At 37.5% G+C, this 25,069-nt stretch overlaps 1 protein-coding gene across 2 annotated transcripts; it reads right to left on the bottom strand.

The window, feature by feature from the left end:
• Window positions 1-120: 120 nt before the first annotated feature.
• On the bottom strand, window positions 121-25,069 carry LOC132284001 (RHOMBOID-like protein 12, mitochondrial). 2 transcript variants are annotated; one of them, XM_059786063.1, is made up of 8 exons: window positions 24,599-25,069; window positions 20,227-20,347; window positions 20,003-20,095; window positions 1,894-2,004; window positions 1,388-1,432; window positions 1,161-1,265; window positions 1,020-1,061; window positions 121-570 (listed from the first exon to the last, which is right to left on the bottom strand). In XM_059786063.1, the coding sequence occupies exons 1-8, from the start codon at window positions 25,009-25,011 to the stop codon at window positions 481-483; spliced, it is 1,020 nt and encodes a 339-aa protein (XP_059642046.1). In that variant the 5' UTR covers window positions 25,012-25,069; the 3' UTR covers window positions 121-480. The 2 variants fall into 2 exon arrangements, with proteins under 2 accessions (XP_059642046.1, XP_059642045.1); XM_059786062.1 differs by having other exon boundaries at window positions 19,976-20,095; window positions 24,599-25,067.

The raw sequence follows: 25,069 nt of genomic DNA, 5'->3' as shown, positions 1-25,069 counted from the left end.
CAACTACTTGGAAGAACCAGGAATAACCAATGCACTCAATCTCATACAGTGACTACATAGTACACAGTTCAGATTATATCGACATAGCTTCATCTCAAATGCAGAGGATCATATCAAAAATTAAGAACAAAATAATAATTTGCCTTGCATATAATAGAAGTTAAAATAAAAATTGATGTCAAATAGCACTTGTATTGTGAATGAATATTCTTTTCCTCTCTTGCCCCTCCTTTCCAAACTTTAAAGATACGGAAAGGAATACTAAGTAGCACTTTGAAGTACCAATATTTTTAGAATCAAATTCAACGGCAAACTAGGAAAAACAAATTTCAACAGCATCCTACATTAAGTAAATGTTGAGAGTTTAACACCAAAAGATATATTGCATCCTACTTTCTTCCAATGAAAAATTGTGTAGAGAGAGAGAGAGTCAGAAATTCACAAAAGCTGGAGTCAGATATTCACAAATCCATCATGAATTCAGAAGCGTCCCCTCCTAATTCGTGCCCATGATATGGCAGCCACAACAGCACCACCCAGGTGAGCAGATCCTGAGATTTGACTATTTCCCTGAAACAAAAAAATGGTACACATCAAGGACCAAGACCATCTGATAAAATACACATTAGTTGATTTTTTTGAGACAATCACATTTGATGCCCCTTTTATCGATTGAATGCCATATATGCAAACCACAAGGTTTCTAAATTTGGAAAAAAAGGTTAGCCAGGGTTGATATGTATGTCTTCAAACTGATGAAACGTGAAACCAACAAAATCCAATCTCAATGTTTAGGATAATGCCGCCATACACAATCATGGTTGTGCTCTTATTATTTTTCATTCTCAAGGATATACACAAGGGCTTAACATATATTTCAAAACAAAACTTAAGGCTACAGGCGAAGAAAAAGCTTTCTTTATGTTGGGTTTCATCACGACAAAAGATTGATCATAATGGTTATTAAGACTGAGTTGTTACAAGGGAGACTATATGAAAAGGAGACAAGAATATCATACCTCCAGTATTCGCAGCATGTCTTTTCCAATGAGAAAGATACCCTAGAATGAGATTCACCAAAAGTACTTTGTAAATAATTGCCAAATTAACCATAGACAATCATCATCTCTTCTTAAAAGATAACTTGGAAGTGAACCTACCAGTAAGATAGCAGGAACTGGTATAAAAAAATTTAGATAGATCGTAGATTTTGGGAAGAGGAATATATCGAGTAACATGATAGCATTCACTGCGCCACTTGCTCCCTATACACCACAAGGAAAATAAGGAGTTAAGAGGAATTATGAGTTCCAAATAATGCCTAGAATTCTCTGACTTAATTTGATTGGTAGGAAAATAAGAATTTAAAAGAAGAATGTCAGCATACCAATCCTGGAATCCTTGAAGGGTCCATCGTCCACATGTTTTGGCTCTGTAGATGACAGCCAGCAATTCACTTAAAATATGGAACTGTAATATGACTCATCATACACAAATTAATATGACCATTAACATTTCTTTCTTAACATTTTGTGCAATGAAATTATACGTAAATTAAGGTAATACCATTTATCTAGACCAGATATATAAAATCTACCAAAAAAATCACGCACAAACTTTATTTGCATGTAAGAAAATGAAATTATTCATCCAGTAAATTTCAACCTCTGAGGACCATTCATGATAAATTCTAAACCGTTCAGCATTGTTTGATTTGTTGTTATTATCAAAAGTTCTCGATGTTAACTACATGCGCCCAAAGATATTTATTCGTCTTCTCCTTTCTTGCTTCTGTACATTTTAAGGGTATTAAAGCAAGCGTGAATGTCCCTCAGAGTCACTTTCTCACTACTGCTTAATAAATTTCCATACAATTTGCAAGTGTCTTTGTACCTTTGATGATGAGGCCATAAAGGCATGGTGCACCAAGTAGAAAATTGAGCCAACAACTGCCCCAGATAGATACAATTGTAGCAAAAATTCAGGTCCAAAAGCGCTTGCAATCTGGCCAATAAAATAAAATTAGCAAAGAGTACGGTCTGCTTGAATATACCACGGAACCAGAAATAAGGAAACATTGTGAATAATTAATCATTTTAGTTGAATACATGAGTTTCTTTTGTTTTTAAAAAGTTCAAATATTATAAACATAGGCACATAAACCACCCAAACCCCCAATACCAATAATGACAATAAACAAGAATAACAACAATGATGATGGTAATCATAGCAAAGGGTCTATCTCCACAGCCTTTCTGGTTAGTTAGAGCCTATTCCAGCATATATTTTCCCACAGTCACCTGCAATCATCATTGGTCTTCTTCTCACTCAATCATCCAAGTTGCCAATTCATCTAGCCTTTAATCATATTGTTGTGATCATTCAGTGTGTAAGTAGGTGCTTGGACTACCATTTAAAATTGAACTAGTCAGTTGCAATTTACATGGTATTTGAAAATTGAACTTGTTAAAGTAATATATGGCAATGTACCATAAACACCCAAATCAAATTGAATTTCTAAAATTACCTTATGAAAACGGTTTTTTCTTTTTCGTTTCTTTTTTTAACAGATAAGATATTTTAGATGCCTGCAAAAGCACAGCAGACAACTCCAATTTCCATGGGACAACAAATACTTCATTCTGTCTCAAATTATGTCTTTTCAATCCGATTATAAAGACAATTCTATCTACGAGAAAACCTAAATCTAACTGAAGTTACTGAATGATAATAAACACCTAAAGCTTTGTAAGGCTTTCTGTCAGTTTCAAGAAGCCAGAAGTACTTGAGAAAGAAATTAACTCATGGGTAGCAGGACAATATATTATTTAGTTTTTAGCCAAAGGTACTTGTGTAAAAATAAATCTACTGATGAAATGCATCGTAATTCCTTTAAAGTAGGACACGTAATAAATTGTGTTGCACATTTGTATACAAGAGCATAAATGAAAGGTCATGGCAACCTACATCCATCAGCAAGAACTCTTTCTATGTGATCAAGCAACTGCTGCGTGTATTATTATTTCAATTTGTTTCAGAGAATGAATCCTTCTTTGACATAAATTACATGAAAATCTTCAGGTGCACAGAACCTACAGAGTGCTGGTATCCAACACATTTCTGTTTTACAAGGACTGGATGGAAATGTGATTGATGTTATTCATCATCATCATTATCCTTGCCTTAACCCCATATGAATGGGGTCGGCCACATGAAATCTCTATCTCCAATCTTTTCCATTACATGCCATTTCACCTACTATATTTAACTTCTTATAGTCCTTCCCAATAACCTCATCTCATGTTATTTTTGGTCTCCTCCTCTTACCTTCAATGACAACTAGTCTTTCTCATTTGACTGGCGTGTATTAGGTCCCCAATGTATGTGTCCAAACCATCTAAGTTTAATCTCTCTAATTGTCTCACTAAAGGTGTTACTCCTAAATTTTCTCTTACACTTTAATCAGTGACCCTATCTCTTCTAGTCACTCCAATCATCCATCTTAGGTGGTGTTCTAGTTTCTTTTTTAGGGCCCAACACTCCGCTTCATATAAAATAGTGGTCTATTGATTCCACAAATTATTTGTGAATATAAGTTAAACAAGAAAGAAAGAAAGAAAGAAAGCTTATCAACTTCCTGGTAAGTCTAGTACCGTAGCTTGAGGCTCTGATGTAGAGTTAGCGCAATATTTGTGATCTAGACCTAGAGGGAGGATGGGTAGGTCTTAATTGTTTTATTAACTGATTTTAACTAAAATTTAAGCTTAAATTTAAGCTTCAACTAAATTACCAATAGTTTAATGTGTAAATTAAAACGATAATCATAGATCTACTCAATCCATCATGCTATAATCATATTCTCATAAATAATGTAGTACAAAAGCAATAAAAATAAAGAGCACAAATACTTACCGGAAAAAAATATAAAAATAAAGAGCACAATGGACACAAGATTTTTTTATGTGGAAACTCCAAGGAAGAAACCATGGTACCTAGTCCAGACAAATCAAATCCACTATAGGAAAGAAAGAGATATTAACTAGGATAACATTTCAATACCCCAGAATCCCTAGTTAACTCTTGACACGGACTGATCAACCAAACTCATACTCACAGTCTTCAGGCATGTAGTCCGCTTTGTCAACAGATTCGTAATCTGCTTATTCTCAGGTACTTTGATCTCCAGGCTAGTCCTCAAAACCTCTCTCTGAAGCGTAGGTTGATTGTGTTGAACTCCAATTTAGCTCAAGAGCAGTAGATTGTCAACACATGCATGAACACTCACCAATCTTTAAACAAAACGATTGACAAATGAAAAATAAAAATTATATGCACTCAAAATAGCCTCACAGTATACTTTTCCCTATTGTATTATCCTTGTGTATAAAGTAAGCGGGTATTTATAATATATATATATATATATATATATATAGAGAGAGAGAGAGAGAGAGAGAGAGAGAGAGAGAGAGAGAGAGAAGAACAAGGATTAAGGTTATGGAGTTCTAAATAAAGAAAGAAACTGATCGATCACATGATGATAGATTGACATGTTCTAGTAGCCCTAGATTGATTTGTCAATTGACCAAATTGCCAAGTTCACTTTTTAATTAGAATATTTTAAAACCAAAAGTTTCCAAAAACTCTCAATGCATATTAAAAAGGTTTTTACTAAATTAAAACATGAAAAATGAAACCCTAATTGATAACTGCATGAACCCTAATTTGGTGAGTGCATGTATGTTAGTCAAATTACCTTAGTACCATTTACTTTAAAGATTATCATTCTGCCCTTGGTTGTAACCTTATTTCCGATTCGGCCCTTGGACAAGGGGTAACTAACTTGACACTAATGAACGTTAAAAAATCTAACTAGAAACAAAAAGTAAAAGTACAGACTATTGTTTTAATTACGAAATTTGCTAATTGAAGTCCTATTGATCTAACAATCTCCCCCCTTCGGCAATTTGGTGACAAAAACTAAAACAATACAACATAATTTCTTTTTTTTTTTTTTTTGGAGAAAAAAAAAAAAAACAAAAAAAACTCAAGCTTTTTATTAATTTATTTATTTTTAAAAGTAAAGATGTATTAGAAAGCGTTCAAAAGGGGAACACATCCTGAAAACTACACAAACTTCAAAGTTTCACTTCAATGCTTTTACTTCCACTCAAGCATTGACAAGCTATACCATGTGCCTTGTATTAATGTGTGAGAAAATTATAAACCAAGCATAAAAATAGATATAAGAAAATAAAAATAAAATACCTTACCCTCCCATTAATTAGGAATGCAAACGAGCCAAGCTGTTCGCGAACAACTTGGGCTCGGTTTGTTAAAAGCTCCGCCCGCGTTCGTTTATTTAATAAATGAACTGAGCTCAAACAAAATTTGGATGTTTGATTAATAAATGAGCCAATACCAAACACCCTTCAGCTCGGCTCGTTAGTTTGCGAACACATTAGTGAACTTACTCGTTATTGGGCTTGTGAATACACACACACACACACACATATATATATTCAATAGTTTATGTCCATTCTTTTTTCATTAAAACTAAAAAGTAGAGCCCATTTCAATTCAAACCAACACAATTCAATAATGTTTATAATATCAATATATATATTCAATAGTTTATGTCCATTCTTTTTTCATTAAAACTAAAAAGTAGAGCCCATTTCAATTCAAACCAACACAATTCAATAACGTTTATAATATCAATCCACTTGAAAAGAAAAACTTCAGGCACATCTTTCCAGCCCATTCATATAAATCCTACACAACTCTCTCATCCCATCTTCCCCGACCCTAAGTGCCGTATCCCTTGAAGAAACAACCAGCTCTTGGACAGCACCACCAGCCTTGAAGAAACCAGCGGCAACTCTGCAGCAACACCACCGGCATTGGTACTACCATGGCTGAAAAAAAACGATTTTTTTTCGCTCTTTCTCTCTACGTCGTATTTCTCCCTGTTGTAAAGCATAAAACGGAAGCAAAGAGATAAATAAAACAAATAAAACACATATACTACACGGTTTAGCCACTAGGGCCTACATCACTTTTATAATACTCTCTCAATTCATATACAATACAATGGTGGAGGCTCCTTTATATAGGAGAAGAAATTATGAGAATGGAAAGAGGGAGAAAATAGGAAACATGGAGGATTTTTCTCCACTGATTCCTCTAGTAACACTATATCTTCAATAATAGGAAAGAACATCAATTACTTAAAGATTTTTCTCCAGTGATTCCTCCATTAAATCTTCAATGCTCCCCCTCAAGTTGGAGTAACACTATATCTTCAATAATAGGAAACAACATCAATTACTTAAAAGATTTTTCTCCACTGATTCCTCCATTAAATCTTCATGAATGCCCAACTTGCCATTGAGATGACGAGTAGCAACAAGTGTGAATGATGAAGAGAGAAGACGAAAAACAATGCTACCGAACACACCGACTGCCCAAACAAGTCAACAAAATACTTCTAGAGACATGGCAAAGGCAAGGACAATGCTACCGAATACACCGGCAGTCAAAACAAGTCGATAAAAACTGCCGGAGACGCGGCAAAGGTGAAGAACATTATTGCCGAACAAACCAGCAGCCCAAACAAGTCACAAATAGCACCTTAACAACATTTTAGATGCTAAAGAAATACCCCTAAGTAGGGGTCCGAACCTAGGAAGAGAAATTAGGCTCTGATACCATGTTATAAAGCATAAAACGGAAGCAAAGAGATAAATAAAACAAGTAAAACACATATATTATGTGATTTAGCCACTAGGGCCTACATCCACAGCACAAAGAGCCCAAAGGGCTACATCACTTTAATAATACTCTCTCAATTCATATACAATACAATGGTGGAGGCTCTTTTATATAGGAGAAGAAATTATGAGAATGGAAAGAGGGAGAAAATAGGAAACAAGGAGGATTTTTCTCCACTGATTCCTCTAGTAACACTATATCTTTAATAATAGGAAACAAAATCAATTACTTAAAGATTTTTCTCCAATGATTCCTCCATTAAATCTTCAATACTCCCCCTTAAGTTGGAGTAACACTATATCTTCAATAATAGGAAACAACATCAATTACTTAGATTTTTCTCCACTGATTCCTCCATTAAATCTTCATGAATGCCCAACTCGCCATTGAGATGACGAGTAGTAACAAGTGTGAATGATGAAGAGAGAAGAGAGAAGATGAAGAACAATGCTACCGAACACACTGACAGCCCAAACAAGTTAACAAAAAACTGCCAGAGACACGGCAAATGCGAGGATAATGCTATCGAATACACTGGCAGCCAAAACAAGTCGATAAAACTGCCGGAGACACGGCAAAGGCGAAGAACATTATTGCCGAACAAACCAGCAGCCCAAACAAGTCACAAATTGCACCGAGAAACCCTTAGCAACATTTCAGATGCTAAGGGAATACCCCAAAGTAGGGGTCCGAACCTAGGAAGATAAATTAGGCTCTGATACCATGTTGTAAAGCATAAAACGAAAGCGAAGAGATAAATAAAACAAGTAAAACACATATATTATATGGTTCAGCCACTAGGGCCTACATCTACGGCACAAAGAGCCCAAATGGCTACATCACTTTTATAATACTCTCTCAATTCATATACAATACAATGGTGGAAGCTCCTTTATATAGGAGAAGAAATTATGAGAATGGAAAGAGAGAGAAAATAGGAAACAAGGAGGATTTTTCTCCATAGATTCCTCTAGTAACACTATATCTTCAATAATAGAAAACAACATTAATTACCGAAAGATTTTTCTCCACTGATTCCTCCATTAAATCTTCAATACTCCCTACTCTTGCACCTCTTTTGTATCTCTCATACTGGATGGAAGAATCGGAGTAAATGTTGAACATTAAGCAGAAGATCGGAAGTTGGGTGGAGATTGGTCGTTATTTCTTGTACCAGGTATATATACTATTGCTTATATATATATACTATTGCTTATATATATATATATATAGACAAACATATACAATAGAAACCTGCAACTGCTGTTCTGAGTTTTTAGTCTTATCGAGCCGAGCTCAAACATTTTCAAACATGACTGAGCCGAGCTCAGACACTCATATAGAAGCTCCAGTCGAGCTTGAGCCGAGCTTGAACACTATGGTCAGATGACCGAGCTAAGCTCGAACATACCCATACTCAGCTCTGCTCGGATCGATTTCAACCCTACCCTTAATGTATGCATAACAAATTATCCTAAGACAATCAAAGCATGATTAGCATATAATCAATGAATTAAAGCATGTTAAGCATAATCAATCTATAAAACAAATAAAACATTTAAGTATTAATTGATATCCATTCTCATTCCATTTTTCCCTTTTTTCACCAAATTAACAAAATAAGGATAAAATAAAGAAAACACAGTTAATTAAAATTAATATTTAATTACTTAAACAGAAAATACACCAATCCAAGAAATGTAGTAAAGTTCCAACTAGGTCCCTATTGACTTGGACAAATTTTGGAGCAAATGTCCTCAACATGTGGACTAAAACTAAGAACATAGATCATAACCTAAAGAAACAAGAAGTACTATAGGGCAATGGACGCAGCTGCACCATCCCAAATATCATATAGAGAAAAGGGGACCACTAGGGATTGCCTTCAGCCCCGCCCCAACCATTCCTACCACTTGCTCCGGCGTCACCAGGATTCCTAATCAAATCTTCAATACAAGTATTGGAGGAGCTCTTGGTGAGAAGCGACGCTGATTGCTTCAAGCATATCAATCTAGTCGTATGTTGAGCACACATGTTGAGCTAAACGTTGGTCATCGATTGCTCAAGTCGGCAATTATATTCAATAGTGGTATTCGTTAAGTCGGGGGATAATGTGCGGCTTCTTCTTACTTTTCTTGTTGTCGTTGGGGAAGTCATCGTCTTCTTCTTCTTTAGAGTCACTTAGAGACTACGTTGACAAGCTCTTAACAAAGAGCGGAAGAGAGATAAGATGTTCTTTCATTGATGGAAGCGCGATTGAGAAGGCTCTTGGACTTAGCCACTCTCTCTTGCGGATCGAATTGGACACCACAACGGATCTCAATGATACAAGAGATGAGGTTTGGTTCTTTTTGTTACTGTGACAACTGGTAATTTTGAAATATTAAAATTAATGATATAAATGTGTGTGTGTGTGTGTGAGTAACTATCTGTCCCAAGAAGCATCATTGACTTCACCATGGTTGCCGGAAGATCTATGGCTTCACCATTCACATCATAATAAGAAATGCAAACGTTACGCCAAAATGTTCGAGTGATCTTTTGGGTCTATGTTATGCTCCATGATTTTATTGAGTACTTAGTATTGTGGCTTGAGAGCAGTATTTAGGACTTGACGTGCACAAAGTACAGAATTGATGTTTTTTGCTGTGATTGTGGCATCATCACCCCTAGTTAAAACCAAACCACCCTTGGGTCGTGCTACACCCATCATGGAGCTAATCAAGGTCAGATCAATGATCATCTCTACATCCTCTGAAGTTTTGAATGACAAGGTAGTCTAATTGAGATAATGCATATTAGCACAAAAAAACTCTCACCAGGGTGAAGTAGGGAATGCCACAATGCGTGCACGGTCGTTGTCACCTCACGATTGGATCATCATATCAACACCAAATGAAGTAAACTCGCCAAAACCAACATCCTCTCAGCCATGAGCGAGTTGTTAGCATATTCCTCATTGTAGCGCTTTTTCGAGTTCTTGCTAATGAGGTGGTCTATGGGTTGATTGAGGAACACTTAATTCTTTCCAACTAAGCTTGGGTTGAACAAATGTTCCTGCGCTATTGTTGCAATATTGTTACAGGTTTTTGCGAGTTCCACTCCAAGAGCCGACCATTAGAACAAGAAGAGAAACACCATGATTAGTGTTATGTTTGGGAGCCAAAGAGAGAAGAGGATTAAGGAAGGGTTTTGGAGAGAGTAGAATACTAGATACTTGTGTGACAAAAGAGCTGGTAGGGCATGGTATTTATAGATGTATTTGAGGTCTTTTCCTCTTCCAATTACGAATGTGTATATAAAAGGGAGGTAGAAGGTTGGTAGAAAAAGGATCCACCAAAATTGTGTAAAATAAATATGGAAACAAATTTTCATCCAACTGACCGATCAAGCTGATGCTCAGAGCATATTGGGGTAGTTTGGATTGATCAAGGCTGACTTGCTTTTCACTCTTAACTCCTCTCGATTTAGTCTCGAGCATTCAATTGACACACACTGTTTTGAAACTTAACTTTTCAAAATTTTAAGATTTCAACTTAATTTTATTTTAACCCTAAAAACATATAAAACTTAATCTATGTCCTAAGCAATTCTTAAGACTTAAAATATTTAAATTCCTTTTGTGATTTTTGGTTTTTTCATTTTTGAAAATTTTACGATTTAAGGGTAAAACTTTGTGTGTATATATATATAAACACTCCGTATGTTGGAGAATATCACAGGAGTGATTTTAGCCTATGATAGAATATTGATTGGAGCGATTTATGGTATTGATTTTAGGAATCCTCCATCAATGTATTTTCCATATTTATCACTTGTATTCTTTCACCTATAAATAGATGTGCTGATTGTAAACAATATTAACAGAGAATATAATAAATGTGATGTAGCCCTTTGGGCTTTATGTGTCTATCCTTGTGTTCTTCATGCTTAATTTCTCTATTAAATTTTTATATCTTTCAACATATCCTATATCATACCAAAAATTCCTCCAATCAAATCTTAGTGAGACTCATATCATCGTGTTAGAGAATATCAATATAGGAGCTATTTAAGCCCTTGAGGAGTGATTTTAGGAATCTTCCACCAATACATTTTCATATTTATCACATGTTTGTATGCTTTCACTAATAAATAGCGGTAGTCATTGTAAGCAAAATTAATAGAGAATATAATGAAATAGAAGTAGCCCTTTGGGCTTTGTGTGTTGTGGATGTAGGTCGTAGTGGCTGAACCACATTATATTCTTGTGTTATTCACGTTCAATTTCTTTCTTCAATTATACTATTTTTAACATGGTAATACAGTAACCAAGGACCTTGTAACCTAGTGGCACTTCCTCGCCTTCCAATGTATAAGGAAGAGGGTTCAAGTCCCGTTTGGAGCAAAAGTGGATGTGTGAGTGTGTTTCTTGCCAATGAATGAAAAATAAAATGGTAATAGAGTAAGTTGATCATACTCAACACACATATGAACACAGTCTAATTTGCGTACCAAAACATAAATGAATTTCACCTAAAAGTTAAGGAGATTCATTTTTTTTTTTTTTTTGATAAGTAAGATTTTATTAAAATGCTCAAAAAGGGGAGCGAAGCCCAAGGAAACAAAAGGAACACAAGGGCCAAAAGGTGCCTTAGACCTTCACAGAGGCCAAAAAAACAATAATTTCCTCCATAGATCTATAATCTCTCCCTGAAACCCAACAAAAAAGAGTAGAAATAACAGAGAACTTAAGCATAGAAACAAGCTTCTTTTTCCCGTCAAAATATCTCCTATTTCTCTCAAGCCAAATACACCACCAGATACAAAGCGGCGTAGCCCTCCAAGCATCCCTAATGCCAGCCCCAACAGAGACGCCTCTCCAAGCCTCAATCAACCCTCTAGAGGAAAAAGGCATGGCCCAATGAACCCCAAATAAACGAAGCATCAAATCCCAACAATCTCTGGCCATGCTGCAATATAAAAGGAGGTGATCAACAGACTCCTCATTACACAAACACATGTAACAGTGATTGACCACCACCTGATTCCTCCTCCTCAGATTATCCTGGGTTAAAATCTTTCCCAGAACAGAGGTCCAAGCAAAAAAGGGGACCTTGCGGGGAGCCTTGGACCGCCAAATAGACTTCCAAGGGAAGGGATCTCCATGACCAACCGAAAGGCATCTGAAAAAGGACCTAACCTCAAAACGGCCATGCGAGGTAGGAATCCAGAACCACCAATCCGATCCCCCAAAAGAAATCACCTGGCTATACAACAGCTCCAGAAAACGAGAAACATCCTCGATCTCCCAATCCTAAAAATGCCTCCTGAAACGAACATCCCAAGAAAGTCTCCTGTTATCAAGATGATAACAATCAACAACTATGGCCTGTCGATGGGAAGCAATCCTATAGAGCCGAGGGAATGCGAGAGCAAGAGGGAGATCCCCACACCAGAGATCCATCCAAAAACTGATCCTCCTTCCATCTTTAATACGAAATCGAACATGCTTGCAGAAATCATCCCAACCCCTCCGAATGAAATGCCAAACTCCCACCCCCCTTGGACCACGCATCTCCAGGGAGCACCACCCACCACGACTTTCCCCAAATTTGCTAGCAATAACTTTCCTCCATAACCAATGCCTCTCGATCCCAAACCTCCAGAGCCACTTACCAAGAAGAGCCTTATTAAAAGGCAACAACCTCTGAAACCCTAAGCCTCCAAACCGAATTGGACGGCACACTTGTTCCCATCGAACCAAGTGAAATTTGAACTCTTCACCTTCCCCCCCCCCCCCCCCCCCCCCCAAAAAAAAAGGAAGTTGCACTGCAATCTTTCAATTCTCTCAGCCACTGAAGAAGGAATCTAAAACAGAGACAAGAAGAAAGTAGGAAGGCTGGTGTTCAGATTCATCAGAGATAGGGAGAGAAAGAGAGAGAGATTGAGAGAAAATGTATCTACTGTATTGTCTCTCTTCAGCCCTCTAAATAAGGCTTATATAAGAAAAGGGTTAGAGACCCTAATTACATAATTACACAATAACCCTAACTACTATGGGTAATTACATAATGACACAACACTATAAAGAATATACATTCTAACACTCCCCCTCAAGCTGGAGAATATATATCAAATAATCCCAGCTTGGAATAGATAGTCTTTAACCGATTATGACCCAGTGCTTTGGTAAACATATTAGCTAGTTGATCTTCAGACTTCACAAATGGAGTAGAGATGCTACCACTTAATATTTTTTCCCGAGTAAAATGACAATCAACCTCAATATGTTTGGTTCTCTCATGAAATACAGGATTCGATGCTATGTGAACTGCTGCTTGGTTATCACAGAACAATGAAGTAGGAGTTTCAACTGTCAACTCAAGTTCTTTTAGAAGATTTTGTATCCATGTCAACTCACTAGTGGTATGTGCCATTGCTCCGTACTCAGCTTCAGCACTAGATCGAGCTACCACCGTTTGCTTTTTACTCTTCCATGTAACAAGATTTCCTCCTACAAATGTACAGTAGCCTGTAGTAGATCTCCTATCTGAAGGAGAACCAGCCTAGTCAGCATCTGTAAAACCTTCCACCCTGAGATGACCATTTGAATGGTATAGTAACCCAAAACCTGGAGCTCGCTTGAGATATCGGATAATCCGAAGAACAGCAATCCAATGTGGCATTCTAGGAGCTCCCATAAACTGACTTACAACGCTAACTGCATATGAAATATCAGGTCGAGTGATAGTGACGTAAATTAATTTCCCAACAAGGCAACGAAATCTGCCTGGGTCATTAAATAGATCACCCTCATCAGACACAAGTTTTGTATTTGAATCCATAGGAGCATCAACCGGACGACTACCTAACATACCCGTTTCTTCTAGCAAATCCAACACATATTTTCGTTGAGATAAACTTATACCTTCCTTGGATCTAGCAACTTCAATACCCAAGAAGTATCTAAGTTTACCCAAGTCTTTAGTGTGGAACCGATTTTGCAGAAACAACTTCAACTTAGCAATGCCTGCAGAATCATCACCTGTGATCACAATATCATCTACATACACCACAAGAAAGATGAAGCCAGCTTTAGTGCGCAGGTGAAGTACCGAATGATCGGTCTGGCATCTGTTAAGACCAAATTCTAATGCCGCCTCAGAGAATTTCCCAAACCAAGCTCGCGGAGATTGTTTCAATCCATACAGGGCCTTTTTAAGGCGACAAACAGTGTGACAAGACTCCCCCTGAGCAACAAACCCAGGTGGTTGCTTCATATAAACTTCTTCAACCAAGTCACCATGTAAGAAGGCATTTTTGACATCCAATTGGAACAACGGCCAGTTACAATTGGCAACAATGGAAATAAGAATCCGAATAGAAGAAATCTTAGCAACAGGAGAAAAAGTCTCATCATAGCCAACACCATAAGTTTGAGTGTACCCCTTTGCCACTAGACGAGCCTTCAACCGCTCAATAGACCCATCTTGAAGGTATTTAACTGTGTAGACCCACTTACAACCAACCGGTTTGGAGCCCGGAGGTAAAGGAACAAGATCCCATGTTCCATTACGATGAAGGGCATCCATTTCATCTACCATGGCTTGCCGCCAACCCAAATTAGAGAGAGCATCCTGCAGTGTCTTTGGAACAAAAGTAGCAGATACTTTGGATAAAAAACAAGATAAAGAGGATGAAATATGACGATAGGAGACAAAGTTAGAAATGGGATGAGCAGTAACACACGACCGAATACTTTTACGAAGGGCAATTGGCAAATCATCAGGTAAAGGCGTCGGATCCGAAGACTCTGAAGGAGATGGAGGGAGCGAAGTAGGCGGTCGAGGTCGTCGAGTATAAACCTGCAAAGGAACAGCAGACCGAGGAGGTGCGGAAACAAGAAACTGAGAGGGAACCGATGGCAAAGGTGGCTCAGAAGTAATATCGAGAGGACTAGTAGAATCAGAAAAATATGGGATAGACTCAGAAAATGTTACATCAGCACTAGTGAAATAGCGTTGGAAATGAGGACTGTAACACCGATAGCCCTTCGGAGTGCGTGAATACCCAAGAAAAACACATTTAGTTGCACGAGGGTCGAGTTTATCAAGACCAGGTCCAAGGTTATGGACAAAACACACACAGCCAAAGACCCGCGGAGTCAGATTAAACGATACAGAGTCGGGAAATAGAACAGAGTGAGGAAATTTACTGTGTAGCACTGATGAGGGCATCCTATTAATAAGATGACATGCCGTAAGAACAGCATCACTCCAAAAACGTTTGGGAACATGCATATAAAATAAAAGGGCACGACAGACTTCCAGAAGATGGCGATTTTTACGCTCAGCTACTCCGTTTTGTTGCGGAGTATAAGTACAAGAGGATTGATGAATGATGCCTTTGGCATGAAAATACGTCTCAAAAGGGTCCAAGAAATATTCTTTGGCATTGTCAGAACGTAAAACTTTAATGGAACACCCAAATTGAGTTTTGATTTCTTTGCGAAATATTTGAAAAATAGAAAACAACTCAGAACGATTTTTCATTAAAAACAACCAAGTTATCCGAGAATGATCATCCACAAAAGTCACAAAATAACGAAATCCATTAATAGAAATATGTTTTATTGGTCCCCATACATCTGAATGAACTAATTGGAAAGGACTAGCCACACGATTATTAGCTCTTGACTTAAAAGATACACGACAATGCTTACTAAGTTGACATGTTTCACAAGACAGAGACTTAACATGACTTAAGACCGGGAACTTGACGCTGCAGAACTGATAGCGAGGGATGGCCGAGACGACAGTGCCACTGGAAAGAAGACAAAGATGATTGAAGAGCCGTGGGAGATGGTGCAAGATCGAAGTAATACAAGCCACCTACTTCATGTCCCATACCAATCCTCTTCTTCATCTTGAGATCCTGAAAAAGACAACATGTGGGATAAAATGTTACAGAACAGTTAAGAGATTTAGTAATTTTGTTAATGGACAACAAATTAAAAGGGAATTGAGGAACATATAACACAGAAGAAAGGGACATAGAAAGGGTAAGAGGAACAGTTCCCAAACCCAAGACTTTAGTTGATGATCCATTAACAAGAGTAACACTTTGAGAGGAAGGAACAGACTGAAAATCAGATAGGAGATGAGAACTACCAGTCATGTGATCGGATGCGCCAGAGTCAAGAATCCAGGGACTCTGACTAGAGGATAAAAGACATGCAGGGGCACTACCTGATTGAGCCAAGGACCCCATGGAAGATGAGGTGGAAGTCCATTGTTGAGACAGAAATTGAGCATACTCATTACGGGGAATCGTGACCATAGCAGTCTCAACAGCCACATATGGAGCAGTGGATGTGGCAGAGAGAGAAGAATCCCCATCACTAGCAGTCACTTGATGTGCATTGGAAGAAGATGGCGGTTTCCCGTGAAGATCCCAACAGTAATTGACCGTGTGATTGGTAAGACTGCAATGAGTGCAAATTTTGGAGTCTCTGCCTTTGCCTCGGACACGGCCACGGCCGAAACGACCACCACCACCACCTCCACGAGAAGACTGAAAGCCACCCTGGTTCACAACTAAGGCAGAACGTTCACTGTTAGAAGGAGCAGTGACACCACTGGAAGTACTGCCTGAAGAGCCACTAGATAAAGTGGCACGCTGGAGTCTGGATAACATATCAGGTAGAGAGGGAAATGTAGAGCTACTCAAAATCTGTGCACGAACAAGTTCATACTCTTGTGACAATCCTGTGAGAACCCGAACAACATTAAAATCCTCACGTTGCTGCTGCATGCTTTTCACATCAGAGGTGATGGGTTGATACATATTCATTTCTTCACACAGTCTCATTGCTCGTGAGAGGTATTCTTCTAAACTGTGAGTCCCTTGCTGGAGATCAAAAAATTGTCTACACACCTCATAAACTCTGGTTATATTACCAGCACCAAAATATAACTGTTGGAGTCGGGTCCATATCTCCTTGGCAGTGTCCAGATATAATAGGTTGGAGCTAATATGAGGTTCAATACAATTCAGCATTAAGGAGATGATCTGAACATCTCTTTGTTCCCATGAACTAAAATTAGCATCACTACTCTTGGGTTTATCTTGAACCAAATGATCGCCAAAGCCTTTGGCTTTCAGGAAAATGGCCACTAACTTGGCCCATAAAATGTAATTTTTTCCATTAAGCTTGACTGAAGTCATGGGAGGATTAAAGGATGCAGGAGATAGGAGATCGGAACTGGAAGCCACGGAGAAGATTAAAAAAAAAAGAACCTGGGAAAAATGCAGAATCGGAACCGGGTCGGATTTGGATAGGAGCTTGAACCGGGTCGGATCTGGGTCGGAGCCAGAACTGGGTCGAACCTGGGTCGGATTTGAAACCGGATCGGATCTGGGTAACTGGATTGGATCAAAACAAGTCTCTGTTATCCCGGTTTTAGTAAACCAGGATTGGAATAGTGTAGCTGCGCCACCAGACAGGGCTGTTCTCCTTCACAACCCACTAACAGACTCCGGCAAGCACACAGTGGCGACACCACACAACCTCCGCAACTTCCGACCAAGAAAAAAAAGAGGCGAATCGATGAAGCTTCACCTCTGCCAACAACGACGGTGGATGTCGGCGAGCTTGCTGACGATCGACGCGGCAACAACACAAGCGGCCAAGGGGCTTCAGATCTGACGGCGACGAAGGAGGCTGTAGATCTGACGACGACGACGACGATGGGCTTCAGATCTGACGGCGACTAAGGACGATGTTCTCAACCTACCGGCGACACGAACTTCCGACAAAGACACCGACGATATACTCACGATTCCAGTTGCTCTCATACAAGGGCAACACACTTATTGTTTCTCACACCTATGAATTTATACCACTCTGATACCATGTTCAGATTCATGAGAGATAGGGAGAGAAAGAGAGAGAGATTGAGAGAAAATGTATCTACTGTATTGTCTCTCTTAAGCCCTCTAAATAAGGCTTATATAAGAAAAGGGTTAGAGACCCTAATTACATAATTACACAATAACCCTAACTACTATGGGTATTACATAATGACCCAACACTACAAAGAATATACATTCTAACAGCTAGAAAGGGTGCTCTTAATCAGGGTAACCCGACCCCCCTTGGACAGGTACTGCTTTTTCCAACCCGCCAACCTCCTCTCGACTCTGTCCACAACCGGATCCCAGCTCCCCACACATCTCGAAGGGGCACCCAAAGGCAATCCTAAATAAGAAATGGGAAAAGAGCCAGTGCAACATCCAAGGATGTGAGCAAACAACTCAATCTCCGGAACATCCCCAACAGGCACAAGAATACTTTTTCCAACATTAACCTTAAGGCCAGAAACAACTTGAAACCAAATCAGAACGCATCTTAAATACCTCAGCTGGGACGCATCCGCATCACAAAACACAATAGTGTCATCTGCAAACATCAAATGAGAAACCTCCAATTGACTAGCAACATCCCTGCCCACCCGAAAGCCTCTCAAAAAACCCTGCTCCACAGCCCTCTTTATCAATCTGCTAAGAGCCTCCATCACAAAAAAGGAACAGGAAAGGGGAAAGCGGATCCCCTTGTCTCAAACCCCTCGAGCTAGAGAAGAAACCCGTCGGCGCTCCATTCACAAGCGCTAGAGATGCAAAAAAGAATCCATCTCCTCCACCGCCCACCGAATCCCATCCTCTCTAACAAGTAGAGAAGGAAACTCCAGCTCACATGATCGTATGCCTTTTCAATATCTAGCTTACAAAGAACACCCGGAATACCGCTGCTCAAACGGGAATCAACACATTCACTAGCAATAAGAACAGAGTCCAAGATCTGCCGACCTCCCACAAAAGCATTCATGAATATACTAATTCTATATTTTCTATTCTTCTTTTCATGGCAGCTTTCACATTAATGGGCCAGCCAACTATTTCATAAAACAATTCTTATATTTATTGATAATCCATTTTACACTATTTTCTTAGTATCTTTGGGCACATCCCATAGGTAGCCCTTTCCATGACCATAACAGTCACTTACATATTAAGTAATCTGTTTTTTCACATGATATTTTTTTTTCATAAAATATACTCATAAAATCTCAACTTAATGAGCTAGTCTTCACACATATTTCAATTCGCATTTCAGACTTGTGTGCATAAAAGCATAGCTTCATGTGTGTGTGTAAGCCTCATGGGATCTACCACTAACTGAAAATAATTAAACTTTTACTAAAGCTTTTTTGACCTCATATATATGTTGAGAATCCGATATAAAAATTAATCATGGATTAGCACAAAGTCTGCTCCGTTAACAGATTTCGCAATATGCTTCTCAAGTACTTCAATCTCTAGGCTAGTCGCTTAAACCATCTTTGAGAAGTAGAGTAATTACATTCAAATCCAATTTAGCTCAGTAACAATAGATCGTCAACACATGCATGATCACTCCAACACCACCAACCCATCCTCCCCCCCCCCCCCCCCCCCCCCCTCTCTCGGAATTGTTAACTGTGTGATCACTCACCACACCAATCTGTATGCAGAACATCTGAACAAAGAAAAATAAAATTATATGCACTCAAAATAGCCTCACAAAATATTGTTCTCTATCATATTCTTTATGTATATAGGTTTTCTGAAGTAGGTGAGTACTTCATATACAAATTAGAGAAGCAAAAGGATTAGAGTTGTATAGCTTTAGATAGAAAAAGAAATTGCTTCTCTGAATAGTACATGTGTCCCTGTACAATTTATAGCCAGAATATTTTAGAACCAGAAATTTTCAGAAACTCTCATAGCATATCATAAAGGTTTTTACCAAAGTAAAACAAGAATTAATGAAACCCTAATTGATGAATGCATCAAGCCTTATTGGTGAGTGAATATATTTCAAATTACCTTTGTACTTTTGGCTTCAAAAATTACCATTCTGCCCTTAGTTGTAACTTTACTTCTAACTCTGCCCTTGGACTAGAGGTAACTATCTTGACACTAAAATCTAACTAGAAACAGAACCAAAATTAGACTCTTCTTTTTTATTACAAAAACCAACTTAAATCCTATTGACCTAACACTTCCTAATGCAAAATCTACAACCTGATTCTCCAACTGAACTAGATCGACAAGCACCAGCACGTAAGATGTATACAAGAAGTTAAAACTGAAATAGAAATTTTAAGGCACATAGACATACACTTGTCCCGAAAAAATATAGTCCAACCATGTTAGAGATAAGATGCCCGGCATCCGCGTGACTGAATGCAGAAGTTATCATCGTGTGCACACGTCCTCTTTTAAAATTTTCTACCGAAATCTGCTCAAAGCACAACATAAATAAGTAAAAACTGGAAAAAAAAGAAAAGAAAGGAAGATATTGTTGGATTAAAGACTTTCATCAGATGGCTTCATTTAGTAACAATGAACAAGATTTCATGAACGACTCACCGTAAAGTTCTTCATCATAAATTCACGACCTGCAATCCGCCATAACATGAAAACGGCTACATTAGTTAAAATCAAGCCCAAAACCACACCATTAGGCGTTAGCCTTCTGCGCCATGAATGCCTGCAAATTGGAGAAGGGGCATTATAAATGAACACAGTTAACCAGTCTTTAGCTCGAAGTTGTGTAAAAACAGAAGTATGCAAGTTCTCTGAATAACATGGAGTAACCTATTGCTTATGCCTTTGGTATCGAAAAATGAAAATTTAAACATAAGATAACAAACACCTATAGGACTGATAAGATAAGAACATAGCAGATAGCTAGATAATAGAGTTGTTCAATCATATAAAAGTGTTATTCATAAAAGAAAAATTGTTAAACATTTTACAGGAACTTCTTGAAAGTTAAAGTTCAGATTGTACTACTTAAATTGTGTAATTAAGTTCAGGGAGAAGCAGAGAAGATTTGATGAAGGCCAGTTCCTCCTCTACCACAAGATTTAACAACAAAAGAAGATGATCCTGTTGTTACCTTGTCAAAACTAATCTAATTAGCATCAACAAATTAATGACAAATGATTACTTAAGAAAGATTAATGTTTTACTGATGCCGGCAGAACTTTTAATAAGTTGGAAAAAGACTAACAAATCCATGAATTTATTTAAAAACACTCTGTAGCATCAATTACTCATATAATTGAAAAGAGTTTGAGGAAGACCATGTAACATGTTCGAAACAAAATACGCCTTCCAAGTTCAATTTGGAATTTGATAATGTATTAAATCATGTTCATGCTCACTAGCGACAACTTATAATTCTTCAAGTCTAGACAGAAGATCCAGATTACAAATCGAACTTTACTTAGGCCAGAAAACTACATTTGACAAATCAAAATATTTTACTCAATAATTCCTTCTCCTTGTATCTGTAACAGAAAAATGAGTAAGAGAACATATAAAATGCATTTGAATCTACAAAAGACAAAAAGAAGTGATTCCATGTAAATCCCACTATCTTGTGCTTGAAAGTTGGAACACAAGAACCATCAAGGCCTGTAGCCAAGTGGTATTGCCTCACCTTCCAAACTAGAAGGTCAAAGGTTCAAGTCCTAATAGGGACAAAGTGGGGGTGTGAGATTGAAATAGGAAAAAAAAAAAGGTTAAAACACAAGAAGTTTTTCTTTTAGTTGAATTAAAACACAAGAAGTTGATCCTTGTTTGCAACACATTCTATTTTCTCCACCATAAATGATGATAATTGTCCTACTCTTCATATAGAGTCGCATTTTAGAAGTTAAACAGTATGCACTCATCCATCTCCTGTTTTGCATTGCTTTAACAAAAAAAAATTGTTGAAGGTAAAAGAATAAGATTCACCTAGCTATGACCCTTACAGAAACCCAAGTATTTTCTCAATTAAATTTTATAAATGTGTATTATTATCATTTAACTTCTTTTAATTCTGTAAAAGAAACCACTACCCATATAATTTCTCTTAACGTTGAGCTTCTAAAAATGAAAGAGCTAGTGTCTCCGTATAAAACAACATTGAACCATGATCCATTCAATCAAATGGAGTTGTTAATTATCACAATAATTCATAACAAATGACAACATTATATCATTAAAAAATTAGAAAATGATAAAAAATTATTTTTGATGTGCATGTGCACATGTCCCTAAAAATAGTATGGAAAAGCCTTTGTTGAGTTGACACACACGTGAATAAGGGGGAAGGCTAGACTATTAACATTGGAGCATCCAATTTCATCACTGTTGCCTGCCCTCACCATCTACACTTCTGAGTCCACAATAGACCTCATCATTTATGGATCCATCTGATCCAATGGCCAAGAAGTAGCACCTCATTCTGAATGCCACTACATCTATAGCTCTTTTCCCTACATCAGAAATATTTTATTTATTTTATTTTATTTTTGGGTAGGTGAGCAACATATGCACACACCCACAAACGCGACACTGCACTAGATGGGGTTGAGCCTCTCACCAACCCCCCCCCCCCCCCCCCCCCCCCCCCTGTTTTGGAGGAAGCTAATACCACATAGGCCAATGGCCGGTATTCCCACTAAAAATACTCTTCATTTGTTTATGAGCATTTTTCACATAACCACCTACAAATGCACCACGAATGTCACTGCAAAACCACTACCACGAGTTGTTCACATGCATTAGATTTCTCAGTCCCCTATGAGCACACAATGCAAATGCATCTATGTATGTTCCCATGTTTATAGGTAGAAAAAGTATATTTTCCTTAGGGATACTTCAAGGGGTTCTACTATTGTTCCCTAACTCACTCTCTTTTTTACAAAGATGTTTTATTTGATTGCCAAGAGGTGAGCATTTCACTAATTGGAACTAATCCAACCATCTTCCTTTTTTTTCCTTTACTACCCTTTCTGATAGTGAACAATAATGTAGGCTTCCATTATATTTTATCTTTCATTAAGTCCTACACGAATGTAGTTTGTGTTCCTGAGCCACCAGTGAAATACCTAACATAGAAGAACACTTTATACATTACACAATTATGGAATTCCAATAGCGTTTCATGGTTTTAGTAGCCTCTTGAGCCCCAAACTTACCCCTTTTTTTCTCTCTCTTTTTGGTGATATTAGACAAGCCATACTTTATGGTACCGAAAGTAGGGTAGCTAGGAAACAACATTTGCATAAAGTGAGTGTGACAGAATTGCGAATGTTGAGATGGATGTAAAAGGATAGAATTAGAAATAATGACATTCGAGAGATGGTTGGAGTAGCACCGATTGGAAATAAAATGAGAGAAAATAGGTTAAGATGGTTTGGGCATGTACAAAGAAGACCTTCAAGTGCGTCAGTTAGGAAAAATGACATAGTCCACATTAAGGGTAATACTAGGGGAAGAAGAAGACCAAAGTTAACGAGGGTAGAGTTAATAAAGAAAGATAAGATAGCATGTGGATTGACTAAGGCAATGGACTTAAATAGAGCAAAAATGGAAACATGGGATTCATGTAGCCGAATCCAAGTAATTGGGAAAAGGTCTAGTTGTTGTTGTTTCTTTTTGTTGATATATATTTTTCTTTTGGCCTTCATATTTATTATACCTTTCTAACTTATCAAAAAAATATATATATATATATATATTTATTATACCTTTCTTAAGACTTCATGTGTACCAAAATCTTTTCCTGACATCTAGATTTACTTTTGAAATAAAAGAAAAACAGGTCAAAAAATGTGCACCTAGACATGTCCTTAGCTGCCGAATTACATGATACAAAAACAGCCTAACCATGGGGGAAAATAAATAAGAGATTTAAGCAATTCTTGTAGCCTCTGGTCAACTAGTTTTGACCAATAATCTCCATTGGAACTTTCAGCTAAAATCACTAAATTACTTCCTCCATGTTTAGCTACTGAAATTTGAAAGCATGTGAATTTGGTTATTACTTCCAAAAGAAAATGCTATCCCTACTTCACTGATCCTCAGAAATTCAAACAAATGCACCACAAAAAAAAAAAATAATAATAATAATCCTTCTTGGAAAAATAAACAAATGGCAGGCCCATCACCCATGAACACATTAATTGATATTGAGAAATACAAAAAAATATAGCCAATGATATGCCCTTTTCGAATTAAAAATCTGTTATATGAGCTATTAACAAAACACTTTAATAGCATTTGCCCATTTTTTTATATTTTATCCATGACATGTTATTTTATTTTTTGGCTAATAACAATGAGAGAGACTATTGGCCAAGGGCCCAGTGCGTTTGGTACCAAATGAAACAACAATGGCATGAACAAACTGAAGGAAAATTTTCATATGGTCAGCCAAATCACCACATAACACCTACACATTAACAATTCTTCTAAAAGATAAACAAATGACAGACCCATGTACATATACATCCAACTACGTTGTAACATTTTGGAATTCAAAACCTGTTATATAAGCTATTAACAAAATACTATGATAAAATTTACTCTTATTTATTAATTTATGTTATTTTGTTGTTTTACTAATGACAGAGAGATAGAGAGAGAATTGGCCAATGACGATACCAATGGCATGAAGAACTTGAAGGGAATATTTTTTTGTACGGTGAACCAATCACCAAATTACACGTATAGTACTTTTATGCACTACCAGTCTTGTTATTGTTATTGTTATCGGTCAAATCAACCCAATAATCTAATTAGATTATAACAATTCTTCAAATTCTGCTACAAACACCAAACACCAAACACGAAAATAAAAAACCATAACAAATTCAGAAAATATCAATTACTCAGTGTGGTTATTGTTTCAAATTTTCCGGGCAACCAAACAGACGCCTAAATTTGAAAGAAAATACATTACCAGTAACGGAGATAAGACGAGTTGAAATTGAAACTTGGTCTGGGGAACCGAGCTCCATGAAACGAGTTGAGATTGAAAAATTGTCTGGAGAATTGAGCTCTGAGAAACCCAACTCCACCATCTACGAGGTTTTTGCTTGGAGCCTTCAGAACGATATTCGACAACGATTGCTTTCTCAGTATAGGGTTTGAGAGAGACCCATAAATCTTCTGTGAAAATTTGTTCGGTGAAGGAGTAGAGTTAGAGAAGAAATGATGCGGTTGGTTGAGAGAAGTATGGCCATGAATGTGATTCGGGTTTGTTTTAGAGAGAGAAAGTAAGTCGTTTGAGCAAACTGTTTGGAAAGATGAACTACCATTGGAAAGATTTCTGGGAATTTTTGAGATTTGCTTGAAAGACAGAAGCCACTGCATTGTGAAGGTTTTAAACAATGAATGTCCGTCACTCGGACTCTATTGGACTATAGCTGTA

This window comes from Cornus florida, unplaced genomic scaffold (assembly GCF_030987335.1).
Source record: "Cornus florida cultivar Cherokee Brave unplaced genomic scaffold, ASM3098733v1 CherokeeBrave_3.0.0_Hap2_Chr11, whole genome shotgun sequence".
In the NCBI taxonomy this organism is placed as follows: domain Eukaryota; kingdom Viridiplantae; phylum Streptophyta; class Magnoliopsida; order Cornales; family Cornaceae; genus Cornus; species Cornus florida.
Note: the sequence above shows the minus strand (reverse complement) of the source record. Positions and strands in the feature narration are given on the sequence as shown.

What these genes read in the sequence shown, in the direction of transcription:
- LOC132284001 (XM_059786062.1), bottom strand. Translation starts at nt 25,011, where the DNA reads ATGCAGTGGCTTCTGTCTTTCAAGCAAATCTCAAAAATTCCCAGAAAT. An exon ending in TCGTCTTATCTCCGTTACTG is followed by an intron (nt 20,348 to 24,598) that starts GTAATGTATTTT and finishes TCCAATTTGCAG; the next exon opens with GCATTCATGGCGCAGAAGGC. An exon ending in CTTCAAGGATTCCAGGATTG is followed by an intron (nt 1,266 to 1,387) that starts GTATGCTGACAT and finishes TGTGGTGTATAG; the next exon opens with GGAGCAAGTGGCGCAGTGAA.